At 36.9% G+C, this 17,967-nt stretch overlaps 1 protein-coding gene across 2 annotated transcripts in view; it reads right to left on the minus strand.

Moving 5' to 3' along the window:
- Positions 1–17,967, minus strand: part of F5 (coagulation factor V) — a 70,521-nt gene that overhangs the window by 28,477 nt on the left and 24,077 nt on the right. Inside the window, exons 6-11 of one of the 2 annotated variants that reach the window (XM_072830521.1) lie at positions 15,104–15,325; positions 13,437–13,602; positions 4,506–4,683; positions 2,496–2,595; positions 1,892–2,103; positions 667–817 (exon numbers count right to left, since the gene is read on the minus strand). In XM_072830521.1, the coding sequence (XP_072686622.1) occupies positions 667–817; positions 1,892–2,103; positions 2,496–2,595; positions 4,506–4,683; positions 13,437–13,602; positions 15,104–15,325 (1,029 nt within the window). Of the gene's footprint in view, positions 1–666; positions 818–1,891; positions 2,104–2,495; positions 2,596–4,505; positions 4,684–13,436; positions 13,603–15,103; positions 15,326–17,967 lie in introns of those variants that run through there. The other variant, XM_072830522.1, reaches the window with a different exon arrangement.

The following is a 17,967-nucleotide window of genomic DNA, read 5'->3' on the forward strand; positions in this document are numbered from 1 at the left end:
GACTCTTGACTGAGGAACAGTGGTGGAGACACTGACCACTGTGGCAAAGTTTGCTTCTAGCTGGTTTACTGAAATTTCTCTCAGTCTTCTCATAGCATTGGCTTTTGGTGCTGAAATTGAAAACCACAGCAAATGCCTCAACTTTGGCTCATGGAATTCCTTCTGTTCTGAACTTCTTACTGCTCACTTCAAACCTCTTCATGGCTTGGCTTTTTAAGATTCTTGGCTCCCCATATGCATATTGCCTTAGTTTGATTTGGCCATCCACCTTTGGATTACTTACTTTCTTTCTGCCCTGGCCATAAAGACTGTTCACCTTGCACCCAGTCTAAAACTCCCATATACTGCTGACCAAAGCCTATAGCCCCTTTCCTTACCACCCCCACCTCTCACTCTGTTCCTTTAGAGTGGATATGCCAAGAGCATGTACATATACGTATATGCACATTTGGAGCATGAGACCAAGAAGCTTTCCTAAGGAGAACAAGCTTTTGGCCATTTGCTTAACAGGGTTGCTATCACCCAGGAACTTCATCATCAAATCCCTGGACTGTAATTGAGGATGAGAGATGAGTGGATTCTAATCCATGTCTCTGCCTTTATGCACAGTCATACTTTAAGCATGGGAGTGAAAACATGATGGACGAAAACAGTGATTTGACTTACTGCTCATGATGTTTGATTCATAAAACTTGGGGTCATCACGTTTCACCTTATCAGGATTTTCACAGAATTTGTTGATATTGTCCTCAATGTACCAGCTCTTGTTCTCATCAAACACAGCAAACACAGCCTGCTGCTCAATGTCTGCTGCCCTCTGGAGGATAAACGTGCTGTGTTCAGTAATTAATGTTACAGTTGATACTAACCCACAAAACTGAGTTCTCAGAAACCAAAGAGGCACAGTCTTGGGGACACTGAAGCCACAAATTCAGGCATTTATGAGAGCCAATTTTGTACAGAGCCTTTTTTTTTGTACAGAGCCTTTGTTAGAACCAATGTAATATGCAAAGACAAACAGAGCAGATCAGAAAACACCCTAATAGAAAAATTTCTTCTCCTCATGGCAGCCGTAATTGTTATCTCTGTAAGTGGATACATTTTAACCTGAATAATGGACTAGATGTGCTCCAAATAGTTGCAAAGGATAGAGCAGAAGGTTGTAATAGGAAAGCTTTCTATCTCTCCCTGTTTCCTTTCTTAGCTCAAGAAATGAAAGTCTTCCAAATACCCATTTCTGATTTTTCTAGGAATAGATTTATTTTGTATGCCTTAGGATGAACTTCTTTGATTATAGCTTTGCCTTAATGGGAATTTTAAGTTAATAATATAAGACTATTATTCTCCAATGAAGATCCATATCTTTGTTCACTTTTTTTTCTCTATGATTTAGTCTCACTAGAGGTGGACCATTGCCTGGGTTCAACTTCATCAGATGCTATGTTCCCAAATTGTTATCTCTCTGGTGCAGGTCTCTTAAAAATAACAAGGGTTGGTAGAAAGCTTTACACTTTTACCAGGTGGTATCTCGCTGAGCCCCAAAATAACCCTGTAAAATTTGTTTAGGAGGGCATTACCCATTTGATAAAAGGAAGAAATTTAAAAAAGGCTAAGTGATTTGCTGATCACACAGCAGAAGACCTGGAATTTCACACCAAGACAAAATATGGTGTCACATGATAGAACTGCCTTCTAGAGTAAGAATCTAGATGAAAATAGACAAGAAAAAAAAAAGAGCCCAAAGGAATAAATGTTGTCAGATTTTCACTGAAGAGGACAACATAATATTTTCTGTTCTCTAGAAGAAGCCTCATTATTTAGCAAGGAGATCTAATCTGTTCCAGCCAGAAGTTCTCAGAGTTTCTGAAAGTTTATTTCATGGATGGAATACCTGTATGCCTCGCTTATCCAGGGATCTGCTCTTACAAATTAGAAGTAGCCCAATCAGCCCAGAGGCAATGTCCCTTGTGACGTCCACATTACTGTAGTATGGTCTCGTTAAGCACTGTGCATCATTTTCTGTGGGTTCATCAGACTCTAGGATGTTCCACTTATAAGTATAGGTTTCCCCTGGTTGAACTGCTCTGATCATGGTGTTATTGTCTGAAAGAAAATAGAGTCAAAATTGTTTCCATTTTCAAAATTATTACATTAAACAAATAGACAAACAGGGGGTTCTTATTAAAACCAATTAATATTAGGAAAGGAATATTCTTTTTATATTAAGCTCCACTTAACAGAACCCTGGATTACATGTCGCCATTAGAGATTGCTCCACTAGAGGCCGCTATGGCAGCCATGGGACTAAGAATTTACTTCCAAGCACTAAGTAAACTAAACCCCTGAAGTGAGCAGGGTTTGGTTCTGACTTTCAGGATACCCTACTTGTATAGTGCCTGACTGCACAAGTTACATTACTGAGGAAAGAGGACCGTAGGAAAATATGGCATCCTCTCAGAGGTGAATAGTCTCATTCAGTAGACTCCAATTCAAACCTGAAGTGAAGGAAGAGTTGACTTCATCTTCATAAGGAGAGAAGGTCACTCCATGAGGGTAAATGCTGTAGACACGGCTGGCCATATTTTTGAACACGATCTACAAAGTTAATTCAAATTCATTATTTCTAGGACTTAAATTCAATTGTGAAAATTAACATAGGATGCTAGCTTGGCATATTCACTTGTTGGAGGGTGCGTGTGTGCGTGTGCGCAAACTTGTTCTGTTCCTCTCAGCAGCAACCTCTTCCCATCACCTGGCAGAAACTTGTGAGACAGTTTTGAGTCTCACTTTTGAGACTCACCTGGTAAGGTGGAAAATGGAAAGAGAATCCTTCCCTTAGGAGTGACATTTTCCTCACAATATATCACTCTTTCCAAACTGATCCCCGTGCCCCATCCCCTCTCCTCTCAGCTTGGACCACATCTGTCTTCAGATGTGTCTGTTACTTCTCCTCTTTAGAACATGATCCCCTTCTCCAGCCTGGCAGATCTCCTAGGACAGTGTCTTGGTGCCAACTTCTGAGGGGCACACAAATAGCCAGATCCTGAATCTCCAGTGAGGTATATTTATACTTGCTAAAAAGCACCTAAAAGGGATGGGGGAAATCAGAAATGAGGGAAGGGAAAGAGGAACTGAGAAAGGCTACTTTCTATCCCTCTGTTATTTTTAAATGAACAGAATTGTCCTTGCGTGCAGATATGTTAGTTCACCCCAACAAAGGGGTGAAGGGGGAGCATCATTTACACAGGAGTCCTAGTTAGGCTCCTTAATCTTCAAAAGAGAACTTTAATCTTATCTTCTGTTGGTTGATTGCCAAAGCATTTGGATCACCCTTAATCTATAGATAACCTGCATTCTAGAATCTTGCCAAAGATTGCAACCTTTACTTCTCTGCTGCTCAGTTTTTATCAAAAGCTTGATAACATATTTTTAAGGAAAGTTGTCTGAAGAACACTTGGTGTTCTTGAATCATATCTAAATTTACCTTCATTGGATTCTAATCATGGGAGAACTACATACTTAGAGCACAATGATGAATTGTTTCTACTCAATTATGTTTACTGTTATGCTCTCAGCTATAATGACAAACATTGTTTTACAAAACTATGGGACTTACTGGTTTATTTATTAAAGAATAATTTGTTTATTTGAGAGACAAAGAGAATGTGTGTAGTGGGGCAGGGGCAGAGGGAGAGAGAGAATCTCAAGCAGACTCCCTGCTGAGCATGGAGCCAGATGAGGGCTCGGTCTCAGGACCCTGAGATTATCAAGAGCCAATATCAAGAGTCAGATGCTTAACCGACTGAGCTACCCAGGGGCCCCAGCAATTTACTTACTATACCATTGTAGGGATTATATCAAGGATTCTATGGACTATATTATACTGCATCCTCTTTTTAAGGATCCATGGGAGAAACTGGTCTTGGTATCAGGGGAAACTATGTTTTCTTTATGACTACTGTGAACCTTGCCTTGACATATTTTACTTGGCTACTAGTAAGCTTTGGACAAAATTTGTAGGCAACATGCATATGGCATGTGTTTTATTATACCTATGCATGGCTTTATTTTCTTTGTCCTCATATTATCTTTCACCTCTCTTTGGCTCTTTGTTTTTTTCCTTTATAATTTGATAAATTGTCTCAGATGCTTTGTATTATAAGGTAGGCTATAAATCAGAGCAAATACTACATAAAAACTAGAGTTGCATTTGAATTAAAAACTATATGGACAGGGTGCCTGCGTGGCTCAGTGGTTGAGTGTCTGCCTATGGTTCAGGTCGTGGTCCTGGAGTCCTGGGATCAAGTCCCGCATCAGGCTCCCTGTGGAGAGTCTGCTTCTTCCTCTGCCTCTGTCTCTGCCTTGCTCTGTGTGTGTCTCATGAAAAAATAAATAAAATCTTTAAAAAACCTACATGGACATATTTTTTTAATACAAATAACCAGTACTTATAAACTGTCTTTCCTATTTAATTTCTTCCATGGTTCTATATTTCTGTTACTTACTTTGAGTGTGTCTCTGACCTGGGCTCTGATAACAGGGCCCAAGATCCCATCTTCTTTGATATTCAAATTCTCCAAACGCTTGGTGAAAGACTCATCTTGGTACTGTTTGTAGACAACCTTCTTATACTGTTTCCCAATTTGGTTTGAGAAATTATCCAAATGCAGAGATCTGTATTTTCTTAAAGTGAAATGAATTTTTTAAAAAATTAAACCATTTCCTCAACTAAAGACCCCAGTATGATGAGGAAACCCTTGTACTTGGAAGTTCTGCTCTTGGATTAGCTACAGTACTAGTTTTCTAAAAAAAAAAAAAAAAAAAAAAAATTCTTAATGTGGTTTGCAAAGTCCCAATATCTGCTCTCTAGTTGGAAGACTGAAAACCTCTTATCTGTCTTCTCTACCACTGATAAAGTTGTAGCATGGTTGGAAATAACTACTTAGAACTTCCTGTCACTCTGGTCACTAGAATAGACCTTAGATATCTCTGGGAAAAGGTCTACCCAAAAGAAAGGAGAGGCCATACTATGATTTTTTCTCAAGTCTTTCTTATCACTTAATTTATGGTAACTTTATTGACTTCCCAGGTATTTCTCAATCTCTAAAAGTATGTTCCCATACCAAGAAGCTTTGACTATCTTTATTAGCCATAGTTCCACACTGTTGAGCTAGCCCTCCTACCATCCACCCAGTCCCAGTGCCAACTAAAAAACAACCACCTTCACCCATCTTCTGTAGCTACTGTGATAAAAGATTTGGGGCAGCAACATGAAACACTTTTCCTCCTGGTCCTCTTTATTGTCTTAGTTTGTAAAAATGGAAGTTCCATGATGGAATTTACCCATTTTTGTGCATTTATTTTGCACAATAAAAAGCACACACTGGGGGATCCCTGGGTGGCTCAGTGGTTTAGCGCCTGCCTTCAGCCCAGGGTGTGATCCTGGAGTCCTGGGATTGAGTCCCGTGTCGGGCTTCCTGCATGGAGCCTGCTTCTGCCTCTCTCTCTCTCTCTCTCCCTGTGTCTCTCATGAATGCATGAATGAATAAATAAAATTAAAAAAAAAAAAGCACACACTGTTGCCAGAGTCCTGGAATCTTATCTCAGTTCTGTCAATTATTGTTACATAATCCTGAGCAAGTTCCTCTTTTGCTCTTTTTCTCAATTAAATTTTTTGAATAGCAAATACGTTCAAATGATTTTGATTGCAGTAGAAAGCTCTCATTCACACAGTATATACCCCACCTCTTTGACCTTCCTGATGTTCCCTGAAGTTCCTAAATATTCACTTGCATTAATTTCATATGTATAATTCCATCATATTTAGCATCTTTATGCATAAATATGCAAATATGACTTGCAAATATAAATATTCTTATACTCTCATTCCTTTTACAAAAAGCATTTTGACTTTTTTTGCATTTTTGAGAATGCATTTTTGAGGTGATTTTGACAAATAAAAATTGTATGTATTTAAGAAGTACAACATGGTTATTTATATATGTATATATGTGATCATCATTTAAGCTAATTAACACTTCCATCAACTCATCTCATTACTATTTTCTTTTTTGTGATGAGAACAGTTAAGATCTAATGTTTAACAAATTTCAAGTATACAATATTAACTATAGTCACCATGCTGCTTAATTAGTTCCACATATAAGTGAGATTATGCAGTATTTGTCATTTTGTGTCTAGAATATGTCTTAGCATGATATCCTACAGTTTCATCCAGGTTGTTTTAAATGACAGGCTTTCCTTCTTTTTTAAGGCTGAGTAATATTCCATAGTGTGTGTGTGTGTGTGTGTGTGTGTGTGTGTTGTGTGATATATTTTCTTTATCCATTCATCCATCAACAGACACTCAGGTTGTTTCCATATCTTAGCTATCGTGAATAATGCTGCAATGGACATGGGAGTGCAAATATCTCTTTAAAATATTGATTTCATTTCCTTTGGATATATATTCAGAAGTGGGATTGCTGGATCATATGGTACTTCTACTTTTAATTTTTGGAGGAGCCTTCTTACTATTTTTCCATAATGGCTATTCCAATTTATATTCTCGCCAACAGTGTACAGAGTTCCATTTTCTTCATACTCTCATCAACCCTGGCTACCTCTTTTTTATAGTAGCCATCCTCATAGGTATGAAGTGATAATCTCACTGTGGATATGATTTGTATTTCTCTAATGACTAGTGATGTTGAATAAGTATTCATATACCCATTTGCTATTTGTGTCTTCTTTGGAAAAATGCCAATTTAGGTACTTTGATCATTTTTAAAAATTTATTTTATTATTTAAAAAAATTTATTTTAAGTAATCTCTACACCCAATATGGGGCTTGAACTCACAACCCCAGGATCAAGGGTCCCATGCTCCACCTACTGAGCCAGTCAGGCACCCACCTTTTCCTATTTTTAAATCAGGTAGGGTCTTTTTGGTATTGAGTTTTTTAATATATTTTAGGTTTCAACAGCTTATTAAAGATATGGTTTGTAAATATTTTATCTCATTCCATAGGTTGCTTTTTTTTTGTTTTATTGATTGTTTCTTTTGCTGTCCAGAAGCTTTTTAGTTTGATGTAGGCCCACTTGTTTATTTCTGTTTTTGTTGCCTGTGCTTTTTGTGTTTTGGCTTCTTTGGTCTAAGTGTCTGTTTTTATGCCATCATTATACTATTTGATTTCTATAGCTTTGTAATATAGTTTGAAATAAAAAGTGTGATGGCTCCAGCTTTGCTCTTCTTGTTCAAGATTGTTTTGGCTATTCAGGATCTTTTGTGATTTCAAATGAGTTTTAGAATTGTTTTTTCTATTTTTCTGAAAAATGCCATTGGAATTTTTAAGGGATTGTATTGACTCTGTAGATCACTTTGATTAATATGAATATTTTAACAAAATTAGTTCTTCCAATCCATTAACATAGAACATTTTTCTTTTTGGTTGTTTCCTCTTCAATATCTTTCATCAGAATTTTATAGTTTTTGTTTTTGTTGTATAGATCTTTTACCTCCTTGGTTAAATTTTTTCCTAAGTGTTATTATTTTTAATTCTATTGGAATGGGCTTGTTTTCTTCATTTCTGTTTTGGATAGATTGCTATTAATTTAATAAGTGCAGCTGATTTTTATAAGTTTAATTCATATCCTGCAACTTACTGCATTATTTTATTAGTTATAATAGATTTTTGGTGGAATCCTAAGGGTTTTCTATATATAAAATCGTATTATCTGCAAAGAGAGACAATTTTACTTTTTCCTTACCAATTTGGATATCTTTTATTTCTTTTTCTTGCCTGATTGCTGTGGCTAGGATTTCTAGCACTATGTTGACTAAAAATGGTAGGCACTCTTGTCTTGTTCCTGACCTTAGAGAAAAAGCTTTCTTTGAATATGATGCTAGGTTTGGGTTTGTCATATATGGCCTTTATTGTATACATTTCTTCTGTACCTAACTTGTTAAGAGTTTTTTTTATCAAGATAAGTGTTGAATTTTGTCAATTGTTTCTTCTGCATCACCTGGGTTGCTATTATACTTTTATCCTTCATTTTGTTGATATTATATATTATGTTTATTGATTTGTACATGGTGAAAAATCCATACATCCTAGGGATAACCTCACTTGATCATGGTGTATGATCATTTTAATCTGCTATATACTAATACTTTGGTGATTTTTGCATCTGTGTTCAACAAGGATATTGAGCTGTCATTTTCTTTTTTTGTATTCTCCTTATCTGGCTTTGGCTTGAGGAAAATGCTGGCTTTGTAAAATAAGTTTGGAAGTGTTGTCTCCTCTTCAATATTTTGGAAGAATTTGTAGCTTAGTATTAATTCTTTAAATGTTTGGTATAATTCATCTGTGAAGCCATGTGATACTGGGCTTTTCTTTGTTCAGAGGCTTTTGATCACTGATTCAATCTTCTTACTTGTTACTGGTCAGTTCAGATGTTCTATTTCTTTATGATTCAGTCTTCCTTGGGTGTATATTTCTAGGAAATTATCCATTTATTTTAGACTATCCAATATGTTGGCATATCATCATTATAGTAGTCTCTCAGGATCCTTTGCATCTCTGTGGTATCAATTGTAATGTCTCCTCTTTCAGTTATAATTTTAATTATTTGAGTCCTCTCTTTCCTTGGTTAGTTTAGCTAAAGGTTTGTCCGTTTGGTTTATCTTTTCAAAAAAACTAACTATCAGTTATGTTGATCTTTTCTATTTTTTTTTCCAGTGTCTACCTCATTTATTTTTCCTCTAATCTTTATTTCATTCCTTCTGCTAACTGGGCTTAATCTGCAGCCCCTGTCCAACTCCTTGAAATACTTTGAAGTCCTTTGAGGTATAAAGTTAGGTTATTTGAGAACTTTCTTTGTTTTTTAATGTAGGCATTTATTTCTATAAACTTCTCTCATAACTGTTTTTGCTGTATTCCTAAGTTTTTGTATGTTGTGTTTCCATTTTCATTTGTCTCATGATATTTTTTTTAATTTCCCACTAGATTTCTTTTTGACCATTATGGAAAGTGTGTTTAATTTCCACATATTTGTTAATTTTCCAATTTTCTTTCTGTTACTGATTTCCAGTTTCATACCACTGTGGTCAGAAAAGATATTTGATATGATTTTGGTAAGACTTATTTTGTGACCTAACATATGATGTATCCTAGAGAATATTTCATGTATGGTTGCAAAGAATATGTATTCTGCTGCTGTTAGATGGATTGTTCTTTACATGTCTATTAGGTCTAATTGGTCTATAGAGTTATTCAATTCCACTATTTCCTTATTGATTTTATGTCTAGATTATTTATCTATTGTTTAAAGTGAGGTATTTAATTTGCCACTTTTATTGTATTGTTGTATATTTCTCCATTCAGTTCTCTTAATATCTGCTTCATATATTTAGGTGGTCCAATGTTAGGGGGTATATATATTTTTAATTGTTATAACCTCTTGATAAATTAAACCCTTTATCATATCGTGACAGTTTGACTTAAAGTCTATTTTGTCTTATATAATTATAGCCACTTCTCCTTTGGTTACCATTTGCATGGAAATTTTTTTTTTTATCATTTTACTTTTAACAAATGTGTATCCTTAAAGCTAAAGTGAGGGGATCCCTGGGTGGCGCAGCGGTTTGGCGCCTGCCTGTGGCCCAGGGTGCAATCCTGGAGACCTGGGATCGAATCCCATGTTAGGCTCCCAGTGTGTGGAGCCTGCTTTTCCCTCTGCCTATGTCTCTGCCTCTCTCTCTCTCTCTGTGTGACTATCATAAAAAAAAAAAAAAAGCTAAAGTGAGTCTCTTGTAGGCAGTACATTATTAGATCTTAGTTTTTATCCATCTGGCTACTCTTATCTTTTTATTGGAGAATTTAATCCATTTATATTTAGAATAAGCATTGATAGGTAAGGATTTACTATTGATATTTTGTTGTTTTCTGACTTTCTTGTAGTTCTTTTGTTTCTTTCTTCCTCTGTTGCTATATTTCCTGTGATTTGCTGATTTTTTTGTACTTATATGTTTTTATTCTTTTATCTTCTGTGTACCTACTAGACGTAGAAATATTTGCTTTGTGGGTGCCATGAGGCTTACATCAAACGTCTAAAAGTTCTAACAATTTATTTTAAGCTGATGACAACTTAAATTCAACTGTATAAACATTTCTACATACTATTACTTACTATTCCCTCCCAATTTGTGCTATTGATGTAGCACTTTATATCTTTGTATATCCATTAACAAAGTATTTAACCTGGTGATTTTAATGCTTTTGTCTTTAGACTTTTATTTTAAAGCTTTTTTAAAATTTTAAATAGAGTTAAAAGTCATTATGCACCACCATTACAGAGAGTATTCTGAATTTGACTATATATTTAGCTTTACCAGAAATTTTTATACTTTCATGTTGTTACTTAGTGTCCTTTCAACTTAAAGAACTCTCTTTAGCATTTCTTGTAAGGCAGGCTAGTGATGCTTAATTCTCTCAGCTTTTCTTTGTCTTGGAATGTCTCTATCTCTCCACTTCTGAAGAACAGCTTTGATTGATATAGTATTATTTGTTGGCAGATCATTCTTTTTTTCCTTTCAGCAACTTGAGTATATCCCACACTTTCCTAGCTTACAAGGTTTCTTCTGAGAAATCTCGATAGCATTATAGGGGTCCCCTTGTATATGACGAGTTCTTTATCTCTTGCTTCTTTCGGGATTCTCTCTTTGACTTTTGACAATTTGATAATCATATATCTCAGGATAATATTTGGGTAGATCTTGCTTGAAGTCCTTTGAGGTTCATGAATATGTTTATCTATAACCCTCCCAAGATTGGGGAAGTTTTTAGTTATTATCTTAATTTAATTTAATTTATTCATGAGAGACACAGAAAGAGGCAGAGACATAGGTAGAGGGAGAAGCAGGTTCCTTGCAGGGAGTCAGATGTGAGACTTGATCCCTGGACCGCGGGGTCACACTCTGAGCCAAAGGCAGAGCCTCAACTGCTGAGCTACCCAGGTGTTCCAGTCACTATCTTCATATAAGCTTTCTGCTCCTTCATTTCTTCTCCTTTAGGGACTCTCATCATGCATATATTCATTCTTTTGATGGTATCCTATGGGTAATATAAGCTTTCTTCACTCTCTTCCATTTTTTTCCTTTTTGTCTTTGTAACTGAATAATTTCTCATTATTTATTTTTCTGAAATTTTCTTCTGCATGATCCAGTCTGCTATTGAAGCTTTCTATTGAATTTTTAAGTTCTGTCATTATATCCTTCTGTTCTAGGTTCTCTGTTTAGTTATTTTTGATGGTTTTTATTATTTATTACACTTATTTTATTTATGTATTGTTTTCCTGATTTCATTTCATTGCCTATCTGTTCTCCTGCACCTCACTAAACTTCTTTAAGATGATTATTTTAAATTTTTCATGAGAGAATTTGTAGATTTCTATTTCTTTCACATTGATTACTTGAGTTTTATTAGTTTCCTTTGTAGTGCCATATTTGCCTGACTTTTTGTGATTCGTGTAGCCTTGTGTTCATGTACATTTGAAGGTTCAAACGCTTTCTTTCAGTATTACTGACTAATTTTGTCAGGTAGAGTCTCCTGTTAAGTCTCTGGGCTGCTGGGATTACTTCTGTGATTACAGTTGAATGAAGCTGGAACCAGGTCATGTAGCTGCTTCTGAGCCTGTAGTGGCATCTGTGGTTGGCAGGCCTTTTACCAGGGGCTCAGGTGGGCATGGACCCTATCTGGTCTCTGGGCTGATGGGACTGCCTCTAGGACATTGGTCAGTAAAGCTAGTGTTGGGATAGTGGCTTATTTCAAAGTCTAAAGTTGAGTCTGCAAATGGCAGCATTGTTATTTTTTTTGATGGGTGTGGCTCCTATTTGGTCCTTGAGAAGGCTCCCACCAGGCCATTGAGTATGTCCCTGGGTGGGCAAGACTGCAGTTGGCAGAGTTGGAGCTGGGTTACAGTGATGCTTCAAGATCTGCAGTGGGACTAAGGTCTGCAGACCAGCTTCCTGGGGCATAGATGGTTGTGGCTCCCTCAAAGTCTCTTAGCTGTCAGGACTATTCCAGGGCTGAAGCTGGTTACAGGGCCACTTTAAGATCTATACTCAGACCAAAATCTGTAGGCCACCCTCTAGGGTCACAGACAGGTGTGACTTCTCTCGGGTCCTTTGGCAAATGGAGCTGGTGTCAAGACCAAGGCCAAGTGGGGCTATACCTGAGTCCACGATGCGACAAGGCTGTTTCCAAGTTTGTAGCTGGGAGCACCATCAATGAATCTACCACCTGAGCATGAGATGCCTTCTCAAAATATCCTTCTTTTGTCTTGGCTCCCACTGGGAAGATCTTGAAGTTTCTCAAATTCCTACCTCAACCCTAAAGCTCTCACAGAAGTACTTCTCTTTGTGGATAGCTGTCAGATTACTATTGCTGTGTGGGGAGATGAGCAGGAGATCTCCTATTCTACCATTTTTTCCTCCCTTGAATTCTTAATCTAATAATGTATCTTGGAGAACTTTTTTTTTTTTTTTAACACTTGGAGAACTTTTTATATTAATACACAGAGGGCATTTACATCCTTTCTTGAAAACAGATACATAGTATTCCATCATATAGATGTGCCATAATTTATTAAACTAATTTCCTATTGATGGATATTTTAGGTTATTTCCAATCTTTTGCTACTACTAACAGTGCAGCAGTGAATATCCAGTACATACATCATTTCACATGTGAATAAGTATATCTATATAGTAAATTCCCAGAGTAAGATTGTTGGGTCAGAGGACATATGCATTTATAATTGTGATACATATTTTCAAAAACATCCTCTAGAATAGCTGTACCAAACTACTCTTCCACCAACAATGTATGATAGTGCTGTTTCCTACAGCCTTGTCAACAGATTATATCATCTGGATTTGTGAGTCTGAGAGGTAGAAAATAGTATCTCAGTGTAGTTTAATTTGCACTTCTCTTATCATGAGTGAGCTCAAATATTTTTCAAGTGTCAAGAGTTATTTGAATTTCTAAATTTCTTACTCTCTCATATCTTTTTAATCTTTTTTTTATATCTTTTTAATCTAAAAAATAAATAAAAGCTTTTTATAACTTGGAGAGTTAAAGTAACACTCATAGAAAATATTTCACACAGTGCTTGGCAATAGCAAGCATCCGACAAGTGGTAGCTGCTATTTCTATTACTACTTCTACTACTACTGTCATTATTGTTACTACTACTATTACTACTCTTATGCTGCTGAGTTCCCTTGGTGAGTTTAGAGTAATTCCAGATTGGTTTGGACAAAAAGACTTGAATCCAATACATATATACTCTTCAGAGCTATCAACTCATGGCATTTCATGCCATGAACCTATGACCCCTGAACCTTCACACAGTGATAAGAACCCCAAAACTCACTTGTCCATATTTGCTGGTATTACAGGTGCATAGTCCCAAATGACTTCTTCTGCAGCAATGAAGTATTCCCACCTCTTCATGTACCGCCTCTGGTCACGAGTCAGTTTCTTAGGATTCCTGGTTTTCTTTGCACAGTTTTTAATGTCTATGTAAGCCTGCATCCCAGCTGAATTAGAATACAAAGGCAGTGAAGGAATTTGAGAGAAGAAATTATAGCTGACCAAAATGCCTATCTTTTAAAAAAAGGTATGGAGGGTTTAAATAATACCTTTATTGTTAAGAAAAGGTAATGCTCAGACAAATTCTGAACATTTTGGTCTGCAGCTCTTCTGGTGCAGTACAGAAAGGGGCAAGAATAAAAAGCAAAGGAAAGAGAGGATGGGTTAGAGAAAAAACTTGAAAAGACTTTCTTTGTTTCCTTCAGGAAAAGAAGTATAATTTCAAGATCCTTAAAATCTTATGACTTAGGCCTTGTTGATTTCTCATTTTTCCTGTCATCTGTCCCTTTATTTGTAAAATGGAGATAATGATAGTACATACTGTGCAAAATTGTTGTTAAAAATTAAATAAGTAGGGATGCCTGTGTGGCTCAGCAGTTGGGCATCTGCCTTTGGCTCAGGTCATGATCCCGGGGTCCTGGGATCGAGTCCCACATCAGGTCCCTGTGGGCAGCCTGCTTCTCCCTCTGCCTATATTTCTGCCCCTCTCTGTGTGTGTGTTTCTCATGTGTAAATAAATAAAATCTTCTTTGAAAATTAAGTAAGTTAATATAAAAAGCATTTAATGTCAATAATGTTACTGTTGTTGTTGTTGTTTTATTGTTATTGGGGACTCTATCTTCCAGGTATGTATGGTGACAATTTCAAAATTTTGACTGCTCAGTGTGAATAGGAAACAAAATAGTCCCATCAAACCGTCTCTTTCTTATGTGTCTGGCTTTTATATACATTGTTTTATAAGAAAATAATTTCCTATAGTGATACCATTTACTTACATTTTGGCCTCCTTTTACCCAGACCTTCTTCCCAACAGTTTTAAAGCAACAATGTGTAATAGAACAATTAGTTATTTTGTTTACATGATCCCACATAACAACCTGGGCTGATTTTCTTTTTCCCACCAAAATTTACTGATGTTCTTTAAAGCTCACTCCTCAGCTAGTTAAATATTATGTGTTTTTTTTTTTCCATTCAAAATCCATCCATTGGGTTGCTCTTTATTCCAGGTTTTGTGTTCGTCTTTTTACAAAAAAGAATCTTTTCAGGTTAAATCTTTTGCACTTTCAGTAACTTTGTGCCTCCATCAATTTGCAGACGTTTGATTTGTTCTAGCACTTAGATTTTTTTTCTTTAGCTGAATACTAAAGCCCATGGAAGAATATCTCTATGTATGTATTTGTTTCCTTCCTTTTTTTCTCCTTTTGAGGAAGTAGACCCTTCTTCAGCTTTTGCTTCACTTTAAAAAATTTTTGTCAATTTCCCCACTTCCTCCATCCCAACGAATGTTTTATAAGTCTAAGTGCAGAAGAACTAAATTCTGTTCTCAGGACTAAGGTATGTGTCTCTGGAGCATGAATGGCTTGAAAGGGCAAAGGAGAATGGGGGAGTTAGTGTTTGGGTAGAAGAGATCCTATATTCACAAGTAAAACTGTTGGAGGAATTTCTTACCTTGAAAATGTCTTGTGATGAGAGAAGATATGATCCACCTTCCCTGTGGGCTCATAGTCATGTTTGCAGTAGTGGATGTAGCACTGACAAGGGTGATGGCTGAGATCTTATGATGATTCTGCTCCAAGACCTGGCCATTGAAATGAATGGAGAACAGTTCTGGCCCAGAGCTCATTCCAATCAGATGCCAGCTAATGTGGTCATGGGCACAAACTGTGATATCTGACAGGGAGAGATGGGGAGTGAAACAGGCAGTCAGCACTTTATAATAAAAAATTCAAAAAATAAAAATAAAATAAAATAAAATAAAAAATTCACTCACTAGACATGTATTGAACACCTGCTATGCATCAGGCATTGTTTCTGGGGGTATAGACACTCCAACTGTGGTTCCTGCCCTAGCAAAGTAGACATCTGAGTGACGGGAAAACAAGCAGTCATAACTCATTGCAATGACTGGGACTCTAGAGGTAAGAATAGAGCCCAGAGATGAGGAAATCTAATTCAAAAACACAAGGATTGCTAAGGGATTAGGCCAGGGAGGAAACCAAGTAGGTAACCAATCATCCTGGTTTACCTGGGACTGAGGAGTTTCCCAGGATGCAGGACTTCCTGCAGGGAAAGCCTGGGGTATTGGTCACTCTAGAATCAATTTAGGTTCAGCTGGAGGGAATTACCAGAGCCCTCAGTAAGGCTGAGTTCAGGGGCCTAATCCTCTCAGCTGGATAGAGGTCAAAGCTCTGCCTAAGGGAAAGATGTGAAGATGCTTTAATAATTTTTGATTGCTTCTATAACCACTTGTTGATTGTTTAAGTGACAAGGCAATGAATTATTCTGTGGAATATAGCCTCTCCTTAAATGCAATGGACAAGTCTTCATTATGCTAGGCCACTGGGAGCATTTCATGGATGAAATAATGAAAACTGAGGACAAAAGTTGAGTTCTGCTCCTTTTGTGTGCTCACAGTTACTGGGAAAATGTTAATTTGCTCTGTAGGAGATTCCAACCCTAGCTTCCATCCTTGGCTTGAGTTTCAAATTTCAGATCCATAATCACTAGATACTACATTATGGGGCTGAGAATCAGTTCCATACCCATAGAGAGGCTGAGGGGCTTGTATTTTTTAAGAGACCACTTTAGGGATTCCTAGATGGTGGGTGAGAACAAGAAGTTAGAAACTTTGAACAAGAAACTAGAAGGTAGGAGGCTTTGATGAAAGTATTTACCTACCCCAAAGAAGTGCTTATGCTGAATTAAGCACTTAATATATCTGTATTAGCATTTATTTTTTAAAAAGACTTTATTTACTTATTCATGAGAGACAGAGAGAGAGAGAGAGAGAGAGAGAGAGAGAGAGAGAGGCAGAGACACAGGCAGAGGGAGAAGCAGGCTCCATGCAGGGAGCTGGACTTGGGACTCCATCCCGGGTCTCCAGGATCACAACCTGGGCTGAAGGTGGTGCTAAACCGCTGAGCCACCCAGGCTGCCTGTATTAGCATTTATTGCATTTATTTAATTTACCTGCTCCATAACGTAATTGCACAGTATTAACTTTTCTGTTCTACTAACAATGGCCCCCAATCCTGCCTCTCTTAAACCCACAACTACTCTTTTTTTACTATAAACTCATAATCTCTATGCCCTGACCAAATTATTAATTTTTTGCATATGGCTTGCCTTTGTTTGACTTCTATAAGTTTACAGAAATGATTCACTCTGCCAGGACACAGATACAAGGTCTCCTTGACCACTCCCCTCTAAAGATTATAGCACTGGCAATGCTATTTTATATGTAAAAAATTCCTAAACACTCTCTGCTCCAGGGTAAATGGTCAATCCATTTTTGTAAATAGTCACATTGAGACAATAAGCTTCCAAGGCTCACACTAAGCGAAGATGGAACAAGGCTGGAACTCAGATCTAAGACAGAAGTCAATTAACTAATTTTTGGAACTCTGAACAATCAAAACCAGAGTCATCTGAACACATTTATAATAACCCAGGTGGGAAGATAGCGCCAAATCAAATAGAATACAGTTTAAAAGCAATGTCCAGACCTCAACTTTTGACAAGTTTTGTTTTCCGTAAGTAAAGCCACTTGTGATTTTCATATACAGAGAATGACCTCTGAGAAGCTTAGTGTTTTGAAGTATGGAATTATTTAATAAAATAATGTTTTCATTTTCCCCTTATTTTCCTCAGGATCTTTGGTTCTAAGTCATTTCTATCAGAGGTGGAAGGAGTCTGGATGGGAGTCAGTTTTGTCGTTTTTCTTGCTCTTAACAGTTGCTATGATTTTGCTTTTCCAAAAGAGCCTCTATGCAAATGGAAAGAGAGAACATCCTACATGCCATTGGATATTATTCATCCATCACCTTTTGAAATGCTCATAGTATTTTTGTAGGTGGGATATTTCTCCTAATCTATTAATCTTCACTCTAAATATCTTCCTTGTATTCTTTCTGCTGATCCTTCCTGCTAGGGATTGACCTTGAATTTGTATTTTGTAGAGTTTCCTCTATGGAAGAAGCCATGACCACCATGTAGCAGGGACCAAAGAACTCACTGAAGGAGACTGAGCTACTATCTTGGACGTCTTCCTGGAGGCACAGGGTAAGGTGAAACCTGCTCAGATTCCTACATCCAATATATTAAGCTACACAGTCTTTCTCTTAGGTAACTTCCACTTGTCTGTTGAAGTTGTTGGATAAACAAACAAACAAAAAAAACAGATGATGAAATCTTGAGAACCACTGAAGTGGATTACATTATCTTTCTGATTAGGAGTTGAAAAATAGTATGAATTTGGTCAACTTCTGTAGAGCTTTGAGGAAAACAATGGGACCAAAGGCACTGACGATTTT

The sequence above is a fragment of the Canis lupus genome, chromosome 6, assembly GCF_048164855.1.
Source record: "Canis lupus baileyi chromosome 6, mCanLup2.hap1, whole genome shotgun sequence".
Lineage (NCBI taxonomy): Eukaryota > Metazoa > Chordata > Mammalia > Carnivora > Canidae > Canis > Canis lupus.